Here is an 18509-nt window from a genome sequence, read left to right as displayed (position 1 = left end):
TTATCCTGTCATGGATTTTTTAATTTAAAATAGAAAAATATGAGAAAAATATTTTTGAGGGTGAAAACCTTACCCGAAGCCTTATCAGAAATCACAAAATTGTATATCCGTTCACTTTGATTTCAATTCCTTCTCAGCCACTCGCTCCTTTCATCTCTGTCTATCTCTCTGTACGCACAAACTAACACCAGCTAACTGTGTGTTGTTGGTAACTTAACCCTCTTGGCTCTCTATTGGTCTCCTACTCCTCATTAAGCAGTTTCTTATGCAAGAACAAGGTCATTACTTCATAAAGGTAACATCTTTTCAGCTCCCATGTTGATAAATTGAAGAAATTCCATATGGGGTTCTTTTCTTGATTTCAAAAAGATTAAATTTTTACTAGTTTTCTGCTTTAGTTTTCATGATTCTTGTTATTGAATTGAATTTCATTGTATACCCAGGTTCTTGATTTTTGATATTTGGAGGTGAATTTTGGGAAGTGAGAATTTTAAGTGCTGCATTGTTGTTAGGTAGTTTTTGTGGGGATTTGGTTGGATAAGTAAATGGTTGAGGATTAAGTTAAGTGTACAGAGAAATGAGTAGTATGGCTTCCCTGGTGAGTTTGGGGAGTGTTTGTGGATGTTCTTCTGGACAGTTTGAAGGGTCATTCTCACTAGTTAGGAGAGTTTCTTTTTCGAAGAACTTTGGAAGCGTAAATAGAATTTGGGGTGGGAAAAGATGGCGTTATGTTTCGGTTTGTAGATATTCGGTCACAACGGATTTCATTGCTGATCAGGGGACATCAATATCTCTTGATTCCTCATCCAGTAGTAATAAGGACGATGATGCTGATCTTATGCTTAAGCCGGCCCCGAAACCACAATTGAAACCTGGCCCTAGACCTGGCCCTGTTTTAGGGAATGGACCAGTCCTTAGCTCTGATTCTGATGGTGAAAAAAGAAATCCTATTGAAGAAGAGAGAAGCAAGGTGATTGAGTCACTTGGAGAGGCATTAGAGACAGTGGAGAAGCTAGAAACTAACAGAAAAGCAAATGTGTCGGTTAACAAGGCGTCTGCCATTGCACGTACTACACAAAGAAATAGCAAGCCAGTTGATTCTGATGATTCTTCCAACAGGAAGTCCAAAACTTTGAAGAGTGTCTGGAAAAAAGGGAATCCGATTGCTGCTGTACAAAAAGTTGTAAAACTACCCCCTAAACAGGAACCAATGACTGATGGTGGAAAGAATAGTGAATCCCAAAGTGTTGCTCCTATAAAACCCCCTCAGCCACCCCAGAAGGTTCAACCACAGTTACTAGCAAGACCGTCTGTAGCTCCTCCTCCTCCTGTTATCAAGAAACCAGTGATATTGAAGGATGTTGGTGCTGCGGCAAAGTCCTCACCCTCTGATGGAATTGAATCTGTTGGAAAGACCAAAGAACTTGAATCAGCTGGAAAGACCAAAGAACGCAAGACAATATTGGTTGACAAATTTGCCTCCAAGAAATCAGCTGTTGATCCTATGATTGCTCAAGCTGTTTTAGCCCCTCCTAAATTTGGAAAGAACGCACCTCCTGGGAAATTCAGGGAGGAGTTCCGTAAAAGGAGTGGTGTATCTGGAGGACAACGCAGGCGTATGGTTGATGATGGGATTCCTGACGAGGAAGCATCAGAGCTTGATGTTTCTCTTCCTGGTAGAGCAAGGAAGGGAAGAAAGTGGACTAAGGCAAGTCGCAAGGCAGCCCGACTTAAGGCTGCTCAAGAGTCTGCACCTGTCAAAGTAGAAATTCTAGAGGTTGGTGAAGAAGGCATGCCGACTGAGGAGTTGGCCTACAACCTAGCTACTAGCGAAGGTGAAATCCTTGGTCTTCTATACTCAAAAGGAATCAAGCCTGATGGTGTGCAAACTCTCAGCAATGACATGGTGAAGATGGTTTGCAAAGAATATGAAGTGGAGGTTATCGATGCTGCCTCGGTTAAAGTGGAAGATATGGCAAAAAAGAAGGAAATTTTCGATGAAGATGACTTAGACAAACTAGAAGATAGACCTCCTGTAATAACTATAATGGGTCATGTTGATCACGGAAAGGTGACCAATAAAACTTCATAGTCTATACTTGTTATGCACATATTTATGATTAAATGCTGCATACTATGCTCTAGCTGACACGTGCTTCTGGGTTGTTCTTTGACAGACTACTCTCTTGGACCATATACGCAAGACCAAGGTAGACTGAAAGCTCCTTTTTACTTTTGTCTCATACTAAGTTTGTAATTTGCTTATGGTATGGTTATTGTCTGAGATCACCGTGACTTTAGTTGGAAACTGAATCCTAACCAGTAGATATTGTAGGTGGCGGCATCTGAAGCTGGTGGAATTACTCAAGGAATTGGGGCATATAAGGTGCAAGTGCCTATTGACACCAAGTCCCAGATATGTGTTTTTCTTGATACACCTGGACACGAGGTACTCAAAGTTTAAATGCTTAAATTTATCAGAAGTCAACTACATCTGATTTCTATGTCCTAAAATCAGTTTTTGTTTGGCATCAAATTTGATGATAAAAGCTACCCTATAATGTTAAGCAGCAACTTTTTCAAATACCTCAGCTAGATGGTTTTCTAACTTATTCTACAGGCTTTTGGGGCAATGAGAGCTCGTGGAGCAAGAGTAACAGACATTGCTATCATTGTAGTAGCTGCTGATGATGGAATTCGGCCTCAGACAAATGAGGCTATAGCACATGCCAAGGCTGCCGGAGTTCCAATTGTGATTGCCATAAATAAGGTCTTATTCACATATATGTGCTTAGTCTCACCTTTTCTCTTACTTTGTTGTAAAATTTTATCAATTGATTCCCTTGCCTCGATCTGATTTCAGGTTGATAAGGATGGAGCAAATCCCGACCGAGTCATGCAAGAACTTTCCACCATGGGTTTGATGCCGGAAGATTGGGGCGGTGACGTTCCAATGGTTAAGGTAGTCAAACTGCAAACTATGCGGCAACACCTTTCTGCTTATATCAGCATTCATCAATTTCTTTTTGATTGGACAGATCAGTGCTCTTAAAGGAGAGAATATAGATGATTTGCTGGAAACGGTCATGCTTGTTGCGGAGGTAAGATGATGTTGTGACTGCCTGTTTTCTTTGATGATTTTTAGGTTGTTCTTACTTTAATCTTCGAAAATCCCATCACATATGTCTTCACCACTGCTGGTGCCAAGACACGTTGACACATACCATTTTAGGAGGTGTAATATATGTCTCTTTTTAGGAGATTCTTTTGCTTGTTTTTGTGTTTGCACATTCTGCATAGTGCATACTTATCCTATTACTCCTTCCATTCATTTATGTGTCTTAGTTTGACTGAATACATAGTTAATGATGCAAAGAATACTTTTGAATTTAAGGTGTGCATAACATAGTAACATACCAAAAATACCTTCTGATTGTTGTGGTCTTACACATGTCATGGCATTCCTATAAGTTAGTAAAATATAGGAACTAAAAACTTGCTACGTATAAAAAGGTGGCACTTGTAAATGAGCTTACAATCTCAGTACTTTTGGGACTATCTAACCTGCATCTTCTTGATGCCATTTATACAATTTCTTACTTTATAAAAAAAAAGGTGGCGTTCATTTTGAAAGAGACTAGAAAAGAAAGTAATACACACAAATTGAGGCAGTGGGGAGACTAAGTACTGATTACTGAATATCCTCGGAGCTCGAAGGTCAAAAGTATAAACTAGTTTTTTGAATATTGTCCTCCATTTTCTGATCTATCTGCCATAATTTTGTTCAAGACCTCAGTTATAGGAAGAGAAAAAGAAGAAAAACATTCTATGCAAGAGTTATAGGTCTTATCTAACGTTGTTTTTTCTCTGATGTAGTTGCAAGAGTTGAAGGCTAATCCTCAAAGAAATGCCAAGGGGACGGTGATTGAGGCAGGTCTCGATAAATCTAAAGGACCTGTAGCAACGTTCATTGTGCAGAATGGTACACTGAAAGGAGGAGATGTAGTAGTTTGTGGTGGAGCTTATGGAAAGGTTAGCAAATTAGAACTTGAAAAGAATTTGGGAAGTGCTTTTTTATTTAATTCACTGTTTCTGTTTTCCCTCTATGGATGATTCTAAGGGTTTAAAAGAGGTTGATTTGGCTTATAAGAAATTCATACTCTAGTCCTACATATGTATTCAGCAATGAGTATGTTTCTAATTGATCATTTTCTAGAATTTCCCCATATGAAATAATACGTGTTTTACATATTTCAAGGTGCGGGCTCTGTTTGATGATAAGGGAAAACGTGTTGATGAAGCCGGACCCTCCATGCCTGTGCAGGTATGCTTCCTTTTATTGTATCTTCTTTTCTTCCCATCTACTCTGCCAATTAAGTGTCCTCAGCTGCACCTTGTACTAGATTTACTCTTAAGAGGTCATGGACTAACTATTCGGCGCCAAACAGGAAGCTCCTGCAATTTTGGTGGAAGTATACTTTAGCCATGCTTCAGAAGTTGCTATCAGTGACTTCTGTAGATAATAAATTACAACTGAACAAAAATTCCTATTAGATTCAAGCATGGACCATGTCACTATGGGTTGTGAAGTGACCAGTCTATTCGAGTCATAGCACCTCTTTTATTCGTCTTATCCTTGTGGGATTTAAAATCTCTTAGCCATGTTGCCTACCAAAAGAAAGTGAAATTTACAATTTTATAGCCAAGCGTCTTACCAAAAAAAAGCTCTATTGACCGTTTACCGCCATTTGTGTCGTATATACATAGTGAAACTCTTGACTGAACCAACATCTCTGACTAGCTTTTAATGGTTACTCCGTCTGTGTTTCCCCAGCATTAACAAAATTATTTACCTTGTAAGAAAAAGAGCACTTGCTCTGTCTTTGTATGTGTATATTTTTCTAGGGATAATTATAGTCCAACGTCTTTGGATGATCAAGTTTACAAAATAACCAGCAAATGTATAGGTCTTGTATATTTTAGTATAATATACATAATCACTGTATAGGTTTTATATATTTCGGCCATATTGGTTAATAAGTTTTGACGAACTGTACATATAGGTAAGTTTCCATATTTTATATGCGTGTGTGTTTGAATACTCAACATGATTAGCCAATACACAGGTGATTGGACTGAACAATGTTCCATTGGCTGGTGACGAGTTTGAGGTTGTTGAGTCCCTTGATATTGCTCGTGAAAAGGCTGAAGAACGAGCAGAGTCCTTGCGGAGTGAGCGTTTATCAGAAAAGGCCGGAGATGGGAAAATTACACTCTCTTCTTTTGCTTCTGCTGTTTCAGGAGGAACTGGTCTAGACTTGCACCAACTAAATATTATTCTGAAAGTTGATCTTCAGGTATAAATATCTTTTTTTCTTTACTTTAGAAAAGGCTGAAAAGCATTATAAGAAGTCTATTTGCTTCTCTAGAGAGATATTTCATAGATCTGGTTGCGCTTACAGTTCTCGGTATTTCAAGAATTATGTGAATGAACACTATTTTGAAATTCTCAGCTCAGTTAACTTTATGGAGGCTTTCAACTAATAAAGTTATCCCATGATAAGAGTCTACATTAGATCTTTGAGAAGAGTACAACTTCCTAGTTTCTTTTGGTTCATCTTTCACTCACTTAATAGCGACATTGATCTAATGCTGACTCTTTGTATTATTCAGTGCTAGCCAAGAAAATAAAATGGACCTTCTAATTGCTGAGGTGCCCCAAATTTCATCTCTCTGTTTTTTTTTTGACGTTGCTGTAAGACCTCAAGAGGTGATAATGCAGATTTTTTTGCTACTTGTGGGATGTATGTTGTAAATGGCAGTGATAATCATTATTAGGCTATATGTGTGGCCTTTAGCAGTTTAAATGCATACATTTAGATGGTGCATTTAGCTGGACAAATATTTTGATTGTAACCTATCTGTTGCTGACAGCTTTACTGTTTAATTTTTGTTGGACCATGTCTCAATATGTTTCAAGTATTTAATACCTTTGAATGCAATGGTGCGAGATCTTATTGAAGAAAATCTAAACTATATCTTTCCTTTTTTTGGTTCCACAAACATCAACCAACTGTTCAACTTTAGGTTTTTGAATTTTAAAATATGCAGATTTGTTTTAAGTTGGCTATTTAAAGCTCTCTATGCTTAATAAAATTATTGAGATACATTTTAGATCATTCTTCAAACCATTTTTGCCGCACCATCTTTTAAAAGACCAATAATACCTATATCCCGTCAATCACACACATGTAATACGTTTGATGATCCCTACTAACTAGTAGGTTGCCTTGTTACCTACTAACTACTATCCCTAAATCCTGTATAGGGATCCATTGAGGCCGTCAAACAAGCTCTTCAGGTTCTTCCACAGGATAATGTCACTTTGAAGTTCCTACTGCAAGCTACTGGTGATGTGAGCGCCAGTGATGTTGATCTTGCTGTAGCAAGTAAAGCTATTATTTTTGGCTTTAATGTTAGAACTCCGGGTTCTGTCAAGAGCTATGCAGACAATAAAGGTGTTGAAATCCGACTATACAAAGTTATATATGATCTTATTGACGATGTGCGAAAAGCAATGGAGGGTCTTCTGGAATCAGTTGAGGTAAACATGCATAATATGTTTGTCATGTATCTTTTTGACATTTCCTGAGTGCATTGAGTGGGTGGGATTTTTGTAGATCAGTCACGTTCACAGTACATAGTTTAATCTCACAACTTTAATTAAATTTAATTATACTCAATAGATTTTTTACTTTCTATTGAATAAATAAAGGCTTGAGAACCTATTGTTGTGATCTCTACATCTCATGGTGCTAAATTTGCATTCTGTTTCTTTCTGAAATTTCCTTAGGATTGATGGGAGGGGTGAGTTGTAGATTACAGTAACTTGTAGAGTTTCAAGGGTTTAATCTCATTACTTCACTTGAGTTTTAAATTGTTTAAATAATTGGAATTTTTTATGGAAAAGGAACATATTTTTTGTGGGAAAAAGTTTTTGTTTCTTTTTTGTGTCAAAATGTTATCATGTTTTCTGTTGGATCCTATGGACTTGAAAGTACTTGAAAATGATGTGACTCTCTTCGTATATTTGCAGGAACAAGTGCCAATTGGTTCAGCAGAAGTACGTGCTGTGTTCAGCAGTGGTAGTGGTCGTGTTGCTGGATGCATGGTGACAGAGGGAAAAGTTGTGGAAGAATGTGGTATTCGTGTCACTAGAAAAGGCAAAGTAGTTCATGTTGGTGTGGTCGAATCTTTAAGACGAGTGAAGGAAGCTGTGAAGGAGGTATACAAACAAATACTTTTCTTTTTTAGATAATCTAGGGGAAAAAGAATACCATGCCTTCAGTTTTTCTATATCAAGAAAGAAACAAAAATCAAAAACAAAGAAAAAGAAAAATGGAAAATGCTTTTTGTGTGCTTTTAAGCAACTTATTTTGTGTTAATTAAGGCTATATGATTGGTGAAACATGCTAGCACTTTCTGCTGACTTTAAGGGTTACCTGGAATGGGGTTAGCAGATAATTGGATCATAGCATTTGTGTCTTGTACATTTTTTATTTAGTTGTTTGGCACTAAGATACTCCAGCAGTTGAATATTACTATATTCAAAAGCATTCCCCCATCATTCAGCTAAAATATTCTCCTCGAATATGAAAAAGCTCTTGTTGCTTTTTGTATACTTCCCAATTGAATCATAAAAACCTCTTCAACCGGACAGCTCTTTTATCTGGTCCTCTTCTTTCCTCCTCGCCTGCAACCTCCTTCCATGGCAGATAGCAACGGCAGTTTACAGAAATTTTTTGGTCGAGGTTTACTTGTAGCTGAGAAGAGCCCTGTAGTGACAATTTGATATGCTGGACATTTTAAAGTGTAGTTACTAGTTAGGTCAAGTATCTTGTCTTTGACTAAAAATAGAAAACTTACAGGTGGAAGTGCCAAGTGGAACTGAGACTCTCTCTAACTGCTATTTTCATGATTAACTTTTTGCCTTAGCTGTTTCATCAACTTGGAGTTCTTGTGATTTTTCATTAGACATAAAAGATTATTCATCTGGAGTTTCTTCCTTTGTGTATGCTGTCAGTTATTCCAGGCAAATAGGTCTTTCGCCCTTGAGATAGGTATACACTTTGAAAATTTGCATTGTATATAATAGCTGGTTTGATACAAAGATGTTATCAACATATAAAAGAGAGGTCCTTTGTTGGATTTATGCGGGAAGTATTATTCCAATTCTTTGTGAAGAACTGATAAAATTAACAATTGTTGAAACCGGAATCCTAAACTTCTATTTCGTCTAAATTCCATATTGTCGTTGAAATTCAGGCTATGCATATATCTTTACACAAGTAGCCAAAAAATTGTTTGATCGGTTGTCCTGATATACTACCATTTGCGTTTTTGACAGGTTAATGCGGGACTGGAGTGTGGTATTGGGGTTGAGGATTTCGATGACTTTGAGGTGGGTGATACTCTGGAGGCTTTCAACTCAGTTCAGAAAAGACGAACACTCGAGGAGGCCTCAGCATCAATGGCAGCAGCACTTGAAGAAGTGGGGAGAGGCCTGTAAAGAAACTAGAGGTGAATAGCCCAATTACTTATTGCATGCCAGTTATAGTTGGGGTTATACTTGGCTCCTCTCCTCATGCATGGGTTTAGTCAATTGCTAGAGGAGTGCGATGATCAGCACATCATGTGGGTGGGTTTTGCCGGTTGCTTGTCAAATATACTTGATGCTGTAGAAGGTGAGCTGCAGAGAATTGGCCATTGTTATGTGCTGTTGCAATGTATATAGTGATACACATCATTTGAGTTCCTCTTTGTAAAGGGCGACAAGTTCATCATTGCTCAAGATGAATGATGATAACACATGTAGTCATAGTAGCATGGAGAAATGAAGTTCCAATATTGAAAATCTTAGGATGCTCTAGGTTAGATGCCTCATCTTGTAAACTCAATATCATTCAATTTGAAATGAATTTCAGAAAACAAGGGAACAAGTAGTTGTACTGTTTCCATTACATGGTATGTGCCTTGCAGTTCAACAATGTACTTCGTTCACTATTTACTTGTTGTCAAAGGTGTAAAGGTGGCAAATCGAAAAAAAAATCAAGTAAAAAATTGCTTGGAGATCTCAATGGATGTCATCTACATTCAGAGGTTTCACCAAGATCAATTCCCTCCATTTCATTGATTATCACTTTTTATTATTGTCTAACTTTTACAACTTTCTGCAATTGGTGGGAAGCGTTCATGAGTGAAAAGGACTATCTAGTGGTCCAATTCTGGTACCCTTTTAAACCTATGTAGGATTTGTTATGCGATGGCAGTTGGGCAGTGATGATCATGGTACGAATAGAATTTGAGGTTACCAGGTAATTGTTCTTATGTCCATGTGCTTTAGCCCAAAAAAGGTAAAAGAGAAGTGTTACTTGAGCCTGTTCAAAACTCATGATGCCTGAAATATGAAGCTGCTTGAGTTTTACTGTTTTCGGTCATTGCTAACTGCTATACTCTACAGCTAATAGGAGTTGGGAGTATTCATTGCAGATATAGCTTCACTTCTTCTGCTTTAAGTTACAAGTCATGATGCCTGAAATATGAAGCTGCTTGAGTTTTACTGTTTTCGGTCATTGCTAACTGTTATACTCTACAGCTAATAGGAGTAAAGAGTGTTCATTGCAGATATAGCTTCAGTTCTTCTGCTTTAAGTTACAAGTCATGATGCCTGATATATGAAGCTGCTTGAGTTTTACTGTTTTCAGTCATTTTCGTCAATATCTGCTTGGTTCAATATTACCCTCCTGCTTGCTGAACAAAACAGAGTTTTTCCTTTTATTATTCATCATAGATAACAAAATCACTGCCAATAAAATATAGGCTGTGAATGGTAGAGCTCACAATAGGGGAAAAATGGAAAAGGAAAACAAATAAACTAAAGAAGGAACATCTTTGCTACTTTAGCAGGAAAACAGCTCCTAATTTATCAATCAAAGTAAAGATTGAACATGCACTTTATTGAGGTTCCACGAGTGGTATTTGGTACTTCCTGATGCTGTATTTGAAGCAGTCGTTAGCATTCCTTATGATATGCAACTGAAACAGGTTCTTGTCAATGGTAAAAAAGCGGGTCTGAGTGTGAGGGGTATGAATTAGCTCCTCCCATTTCTTCGGGACAAGGCCATAGACATTATGTGTGGAGAGAGAACTTATATGGTATCTCTTTTGTTCCAACTTTCTGTCTAGAGAAGAAACAATAATTGATACATAAGCTTCTTCCTCAATAAAGGTGTCCAAATTTCTTTTTGGTGGCGGAGACTTCACCACGGGGGTAAATTTTGGTTGAGCAACTTCTGTTGAGAACCTCATTGTAGGAGTAGCCATGTATTGTGTTTAGAGCTTTTTGTCCAAAAACTAGAGAGAAACATATGTATGGTTCAGTTTGAAGGTGAGAAAGAGGACGAATAAAATAAGCAGAGAAGAAAAATCCCAAGTGTGCTGTATTTATAGAACAATACATGTCCTAGACTTCTAGTATAGTATTTCAATACCTTGGTAGACAGAGTTATCTGGTACCCATTGTTGACGGAGGTGGTAGGTATCCTGTGGAATTAGTCGAGAACGTTGTTCGCCTAGATCCAAATCATCAACTTGTACAGCCGAAGATCTTTCCTTTTGCTCTTCCTTGGTGATTTCCTTTGGTTCTAAAAGCCAAGAGCTAAGTTTATACTCCCTTCAATCCAAAATAAGTGTCATTTTAGAAATTCATGACAAAAGTTTTGTATGTTTTTCTATTAGGGGCAGATTATAGTGTTGATTATAGGTTCACGTGAATTCACTAATATATACTTAGATCTTGTATACTAATTGACTTTTTTTTTCTTCTATAACGATAATTAATTTTTCCAATCGAGAAAATTAAGTGTGAATCCATTTAGGCATTTTAGAAAAAAAATCCGTTGGCCATCATGAAATATTGTGAAGCAATATAAACATAAAATACTTATAAATACGATTTTATTTATCTTTTTTTATGTGACACATAATACTCCTTTTTTTCATTTTATTTGTCATGTTTTAGATTATAATTTCTTAATAATATTCATGTGTATCATTCTATGTTATCGTTATTTTACTCACGTTAACACTCAAAAATAGTCATTGACTTTTAAAACCATAATCAAATAGTCTCCTATGTCAAACCTATTTCCAAACAAAAATATCTCTTATTCTCTTCATCATGCTATTACGGATCTCAAATAATCTCAAAATTAAACTTTCAAGTATCATTCCGAATAAAATTTGTCATAATAAAAAAAGGATAAAAAGCACTTGCCGACTAAAAATGAAACAAACGAACCACAAAACAAAAAGAGAAGAGGCTATATTTTAAATGGACTAACAAAATAGCTTGGGTAAAAAGTGGTTAATTTCATAATTTATGTAAGAAATTGAGCTATTACTGAATAAGTCTGATTATTTTTTTTCACCCGTCTTCTTCCTCGAAACGGGACTGTAATTTTCCCTCAAAAATAGTTCAAAGCTTCACGAAATGAACCCAAAATAACACTAGATTCGAGAAATTCGTCAAATTTGGCCGGATAAATGGCTTCCGACGAAGGAACCAATTTAGGTTCATCTCCCTTGAAATTTGGGACACCGGAGGCGTTGGAAGAGGTGCGGAATCTCACTGACGTTGGAGACATGACTAGACTTCTCCATGAGTGCATTGCATATCAACGAGCCCTAGATCTAGAACTGGACACTATCCTTTCACATCGATCTGACCTTGACAAGCAGCTTTCCGGCCTCCAAAAATCCGCTCAAGTTCTCGACATTGTTAAAGCAGACGCAGATCACCTATTCTCCAACATCAGTTCAACTTCTCTCCTTGCTGATCAGGTAAGCGCCAAAGTCCGTCAGCTCGATCTAGGTCAATCGCGTGTTAACGACACTCTCCTTCGTATAGACGCTATCGTTGATCGCTCTAATTGTTTAGACGGTGTACGTAAGGCACTCGCATCTGAGGACTTTGAATCTGCTGCTAGTTATGTTCAGACGTTCCTTCAACTTGATGCTAAGTACAAGGATTCAGCTGCTTCTGACCAGAGAGACCAGCTCCTCGCCTCTAAGAAGCAGCTTGAAGGGATTGTCCGGCGTAAATTGGCAGATGCAGTTGATCAGCGTGATCATTCCACCGTTCTGCGGTTCATAAGGCTGTATCCCCCGTTGGCATTGGAGGAGGAGGGACTGCAAGTGTATGTGGCGTATTTGAAGAAGGTAATTGCCATGAGATCGCGCCTTGAGTATGAGCAGTTGGTCGAAATGATGAGTGATCAGCAGGGATCCAGCCAGAACCAGCTTAATTTTGTATCCTGTTTGACTAATTTATTTAAAGATATCGTCTTGGCTATTGAAGAGAACGATGAAACTTTAAGGAGCTTGTGTGGAGAGGATGGCATTGTTTATGCAATATGTGAACTTCAAGAAGAGTGTGACTCTCGCGGTTCCACTATTATAAAGAAGTACATGGAGTACAGGAAACTAGCGAAAGTGACTTCTGAGATTAATTCGTACAAGAGCGATTTGCTGTCTGTTGGAATTGAAGGACCAGACCCCAGAGATATCGAGGTATATTTGGAGGAGATCTTGTCTTTGACACAGTTGGGTGAGGATTACACGGGGTATATGATATCAAAGATTAGGGGTTTGAGTTCTGTTGATCCCGAACTAGGTCCCCGTGCCACAAAGGCTTTTAGGAGTGGTAATTTCAGTAAAGTTGTGCAAGATATTACCGGTTATTATGTGATCTTGGAAGGATACTTCATGGTTGAGAATGTGAGAAAAGCTATAAAAATTGATGAACTCGTGTTCGATAGTCTCACAACTTCCATGGTGGACGATGTCTTCTATGTTCTGCAGAGCTGTTGTCGAAGGTCCATATCCACTTCAAATATCAACTCTGTTATTGCAGTTTTAAGCAGTGCTGTAAGTCTATTAGGTGGTGAGTTCAATGAGGCTTTGCAGCAGAAGGTCAGAGAGCCTAATCTTGGAGCAAAGCTGTTCACCGGTGGTGTTGCTGTACAAAAGACTGGTACAGAGATTGCCACGGCTTTGAATAATATGGATGTGAGTGGTGAGTATGCATTGAAATTACGGCATGAGATTGAAGAACAATGTGCTGAGGTTAGTCCTAAATTCATGTATTGCTCGCTCTTATTATTTCAATTCAAAGTTAGTCTAGTTTATGAAAATGTGGCATCTGTTTTTTAAGAGGTGAATAAGTAAAGCTGTAATTTCGTTGCTCAACTTCATGTATGCTATGGAATGTTAGTACACGGGTGGGTAGGCTAGCATGATGTGTTAATTCCAAAAACTAGAGCTAAAGGTACACCATTAATGATGAGACCTAGAAATCATCAGATGCAGAGAGAGATATTCGGGAGAATTGACTTCCCTTTCTGTATTATGAAAATTGAGCTAAGAAAGTGCTTCTAGGAGAACTACTTATACAATACAAGAGAAAATATCTAAGCTGCTAACCGACTAGGAGCACTAACTAATCCTAACAGCCTGGTGACAGCTGTCCTAACAGAATGCTTGACTAACTAACTAACTATCAAATGAGTGCTAACTTAACATAATTAAATAACTAATCACAATATGATGTACTGTACCATATCCATTTTAGTTCTAATTGGTTAGCTTTTTTGGTTTTTGGGTGATAAATAAATTTTTTTTTGGTAATAACTGTGAAACATTGTCATTGCAACAAGAACCATTTACAGAATTAAGGAGCATCCAGTATCACCACCCCCTTCTAGGAGGGTTGCAGCAAGTATCTAGACCTCAAGCAAAACAAAAAACAAACAAACCACACCAAAAATCTAGTTACAAATTCTAGACACTAAGTGCATCTATGAGCTCTTTTGTAGCAGTGTAACGTATTTATCCTCTCCCTAATCTCCCTTTGGATTTGTGCTATAACAAAACTTGTATTTAGTCTATCAAACTACCATTCTTACTAAGCCCTTTTGGGCTCCAGTATTTGAAGTCCAACCCAGGTAATTTCACCCATATAGGGACAGTATAGAGCTCCTCCCTTGTGAACTCCATAGCCTCATTCCATGCTTTAACAATAAATGGTTCATTGTCAAAATGGTAAATTCCTCTCTGGATAGCTTCATCCTCCCCAGAAATAGAATCAAAACGAACCAGAACTATACCATTCTTCAACATATGCACCTTGTTGATACCATGTTCCCCCCACAGATGCTGGACGTAGCCATTCAAAATAGAGAAGGGAGGGTGGGCTTCCAACACATAACACACAACTGAATTTCTTCAATATGCAATTTCTGAGCTTATATCTTCTATCCCAATTTCACAGACAGCAGACTCCCTATGTATTTCTGGAGCTACAAATTCAAGTTGAAAACCAGCATCTGATACCTTGTTTATGTCGAAGTTTTTCCAAATTGATGGTTTCCTTTGAACTTTCTGCATTGCTTCTACTTCATCTGCCCAGGACTGTATGCTGCTACTGCTCGATGCCTGCACAATTTCATCCCATTCCTTCTGTTTCGATGGATCTGGTTGTCTAATTGATTCCTGAATCATAACCCTAGGAGATGTTATTTCCTTAATTCTACTTTCTGCTGCTTCATTGGGCTCACTGTTTGCTTCCTGAACAAGGCTTGCTTGATGTCCCTTCTTCTTCTGTTTCCCAGTCACTTGTGTTGTAGATTCCATTGCCATTGCTGCCTTCAGAGTCGGGATCTGTGCTCTCTTCCCCATGGATAGCGCACATTAGTGTACCATGCGCCGAGAGAGAAACGAAACCGTCACCCTATATCTTTTTTTTCTGATTAATTTATTCGATAAGTAAGTTGAACATTGAATTCTAGAATGATAGTCTGTTACATCCATTTCATGCCATAGTCTTGTGACATAAAAACTATTGTGCTTCTGAGAATCCCTTGAATTTTAAGTATCCATATATAGCCTCAGATTCCATTGGGATATACCATGTTTAGGTTACTCTTTTTTTTCTTTGCTTTCTCACCCTTACCTTTGAAATCCAGAATGATATCTGTTACATTTATCTCTTGCCTTTAATCTTTGAACATTAAAGATATTATTGGGGTTATAATTCATTCTGAAGCTAATCACTTATCAATAAAGATTACTTTCAGGATGAATTATAACCTCAAATCGCATTCAGAAGATACCATTTTAGGTTACATTTTCTTTCTTATTTTCTACCTTTGGCTCTTTTGCTGGTCTTAATTGGAGTGCATTGTCAGGTGTTTTCTGCACCAGCGGATAGAGAGAGGGTCAAATCATGTTTATCTGAATTAAATGAGACAAGCAATGGTTTCAAGAAGGCCTTGAATATTGGCTTGGAACAACTAGTGGCTACTGTGACACCTCGAATTCGGCCAGTGTTGGATACTGTTGCAACAATCAGCTATGAGCTGTCTGAATCTGAATATGCTGACAATGAGGTAAATGACCCGTGGGTTCAAAGGCTTCTCCATGCTGTAGAGACCAATGTGGCTTGGCTTCAACCATTGATGACTGCTAACAATTATGACTCTCTTGTACATCTGGTCATTGACTTTGTTGTTAAGAGGCTTGAGGTTATCATGATGCAAAAGAGATTCAGTCAACTTGGAGGTCTTCAACTTGACAGAGATATTCGAGCTCTCGTGAGCTACTTCTCCAACATGACCCAGAGGACTGTTAGGGACAAGTTTGCTCGTCTAACCCAAATGGCTACAATATTAAACTTGGAGAAGGTCTCTGAGATTCTGGATTTCTGGGGTGAAAACTCAGGACCCATGACCTGGCGACTTACTCCAGCTGAGGTTAGAAGAGTGTTGAGTTTGAGGGTTGACTTTAAATCTGAAGCAATATCGGCTCTTAAGTTGTAAACCTTTTTTATTGTTTAATTTTGTTCAATATCTCTTTATACGCTTGATGTTGCTACATTTTATATTTTCAGGTTTGTTTAACCTCTATAAGAGATTGTATTGGGCATGAAATCTATGAAATATTGTTCAATTCTTTCTATTTTTACTCTTAGTCGAACACTTCTTTTTCATTATGAAATTTCTTCTCATTCCTTGTCTTAACATGGCTCTTTAGCATGATTCATCTTCTACCATCTTCAAAGCAGTTCTTTGATTATTGTCGCAGTGATCATGTATGTCCTAAAGATATGTGTGTTCAGGTATTACTTCTCAGAGAAGATATTGTGCGTTTAGCTCTGTTTGAAGATCACAGGTTGCGTAATGTTCTCAGAATTTAATCTAATTGTCCATGCAATTTTAGGCTGAGCATGGCATTATTTGCTTGTTATTTGGATTGAGTTTCTTTTTGGGTAATCCAGTCACTACAGTAGGGCCATTTACTCCTCTTGTTCCAGCAATTTTACATTGTTTATCAATTAGTTTCAAATTGTATTCGTGTCACAAATTATAATTTTTCTGTTATATAAAAAGGCAATGAATCATCTCATGGTTGACTTGGTTTCTTCCCGTCATTCAAATGTAGGGATATTCTTCAGTGTTGTTTTTAGCTTCTTGAGTAATGTACTGAACTGAAAACATTCAGTTGTGCAAGTAAGGGGTTAAAGAATGAGCCTACCCCTAATGTTAACTTTCTCAAAAAAAAAAAAAAAAGAATGACAGAGAGTGCTTCATAATCGGTAGCTATAAATATGTCATACTTATCTATTCCAGTTCCCTTCCTGTTATTTTGAGCATTTCTTGTTTTATTGACAGAGAGGGCTTTCTCTACATAATTAACTGATAGTTGTCCTATGGTGTCAAACAATGGCAGCACTGTTGGTATGGTTATAGGGATCATCTTGAAAGAAAGAGAAGTTCGCAACTTATATCAAAATTCCAAATGATGCCTGTAAAAACTCATTTCTGAAACTTCTGTTAAGACTGTAGGTTGAGGCTCATATAGCTCCTCCCCAGGCAAAGGGTTAACTATTGTAATGTACTTTCCTCAGTCAAACACCACACTCGAATCTCTTCTACTATGAAACCAGTCATTAACTTTATGAATTTCTTTCTCATTCTTAGTTCATGATTCTACTTTTCCCGTCTCTGACTAAGTTGTGATGCTATTCTTTGTACATTATGGAAGGCTGGATAAATGTTTTGCAAGGTCATTGAGTGCTTCGTATTGAAACTTTGTAACTGTATATGCTCTGACTATTTTTTTTGACAAAGGTAACAATTTTGTGTATAAATCTTCAGCACTTAAGGCAGGGATCCCAAATTTACATCATGGAGCTACATACAGTTGAGTATATGCTCATGCTCTGAATACTTGATTTAGGTAAAACTATATATTCTTCCATTTCTTATGCATTAGACTTCTTTATTTTTCTCTTTCAATATGCTGGAAAAGGTTAAAGAGTTGCTGAATCTGTATGTAGTAATGTGTTCTCGTCAAATGATTGAATTGTTTAAACACGTCATTGATTGTTTCAGCTTTATTAAGTGTTGGAGCTATATCAGTGTGAAGCAGGGTTGTTGCTATTGCAATCACATGACAACATTTTCGTAGTTTTCTTTTTGGTTTGATTAATAACTGATGCCCCTTCCTACAATTAGTTGCGTTGCAGTGGGAAAAAAACTAGAAAGATTATCCCTTATTTGGTAGTACATTCTCAATTGCCATGAACTTGCTACTCTAGTTTCTTTAGATGATGTTTTGCTTATGGAATGGTAGGTTTATATTCAGAAACAGCACTAAGATTGTGCTGGAACTATGTACATTGTGTCGAAAGTGTGAAGACTCAAGTATAGCCTAATCTAAATCTGTAGGAATTCTAGGAGCTCTATGATATATTAGCTTCATTTGCAAGTTTCATTCTACACCAAAAGTAAAACAAAAAATGTTGCTGGCCTTTATCTTCTAGATGTGATTGTTTTCATCTTTAAAGCATCTCAAGTTCCTATCTTTCCAAATTATCCATCTACAAACTGGTATAGTGTTCCACCAGTTATCTTTCTTCTGTCTGAACCTGCCTTGTTCCAGCTTCTCAAAAAATCAGTAGTGTTGTTTGGGATGGACCATTTGACTCCCAGAAAGTTCCAAAATAATTGCCAAATTCAATCTGTAATTGGACAGTAAAGAAAACTGTGCTTGTTGCGTTTTGCGTCTCGTCCACATAATACCTCTTCTCTATAGGTTGTCGTGGGTTAAAAGAGGTGCTTTCGCAACCAGCCATCGTGGGTTATTACCATCAGCTTGTTAACATTGGCACCTGCAACTCTCTGATTTTGTTCTTTTTTCAATGTGGATTGGGGCTGGCTATTTTATTGAATCATCCCTCAGTATTGAACAGTATATTAGTCTGAAAAGAGCTAAACATGACTTGTTATGTGGGTGGGTCATGAGACGTGATGGTTCTCAACCCACTTCATTATGTTGCTTGAAAATTCACTTTATGTACCTGGTTTATGCAAGTTTATCCATCATTTCTC

At 37.6% G+C, this 18509-nt stretch overlaps 2 protein-coding genes across 2 annotated transcripts; both read left to right on the top strand.

Annotated features, from left to right (window-relative positions):
- Positions 1–96: 96 nt before the first annotated feature.
- Positions 97–9027, top strand: LOC125877742 (translation initiation factor IF-2, chloroplastic). The gene is made up of 13 exons (XM_049558974.1): positions 97–295; positions 444–2071; positions 2178–2210; positions 2336–2449; positions 2621–2770; positions 2864–2962; positions 3039–3101; positions 3877–4032; positions 4259–4324; positions 5127–5357; positions 6329–6604; positions 7097–7285; positions 8408–9027. The coding sequence occupies exons 2-13, from the start codon at positions 578–580 to the stop codon at positions 8567–8569; spliced, it is 3033 nt and encodes a 1010-aa protein (XP_049414931.1). The 5' UTR covers positions 97–295; positions 444–577; the 3' UTR covers positions 8570–9027.
- Positions 9028–11489: 2462 nt separating this feature from the next.
- On the top strand, positions 11490–16074 carry LOC125877744 (conserved oligomeric Golgi complex subunit 4). Its single transcript, XM_049558977.1, has 2 exons — positions 11490–13185; positions 15306–16074. The coding sequence occupies exons 1-2, from the start codon at positions 11605–11607 to the stop codon at positions 15933–15935; spliced, it is 2211 nt and encodes a 736-aa protein (XP_049414934.1). The 5' UTR covers positions 11490–11604; the 3' UTR covers positions 15936–16074.
- The last annotated feature ends 2435 nt before the right edge of the window (positions 16075–18509 follow it).

The sequence above is a fragment of the Solanum stenotomum genome, chromosome 9 (genome assembly GCF_019186545.1).
Source record: "Solanum stenotomum isolate F172 chromosome 9, ASM1918654v1, whole genome shotgun sequence".
Lineage (NCBI taxonomy): Eukaryota > Viridiplantae > Streptophyta > Magnoliopsida > Solanales > Solanaceae > Solanum > Solanum stenotomum.
Note: the sequence above shows the minus strand (reverse complement) of the source record. Positions and strands in the feature narration are given on the sequence as shown.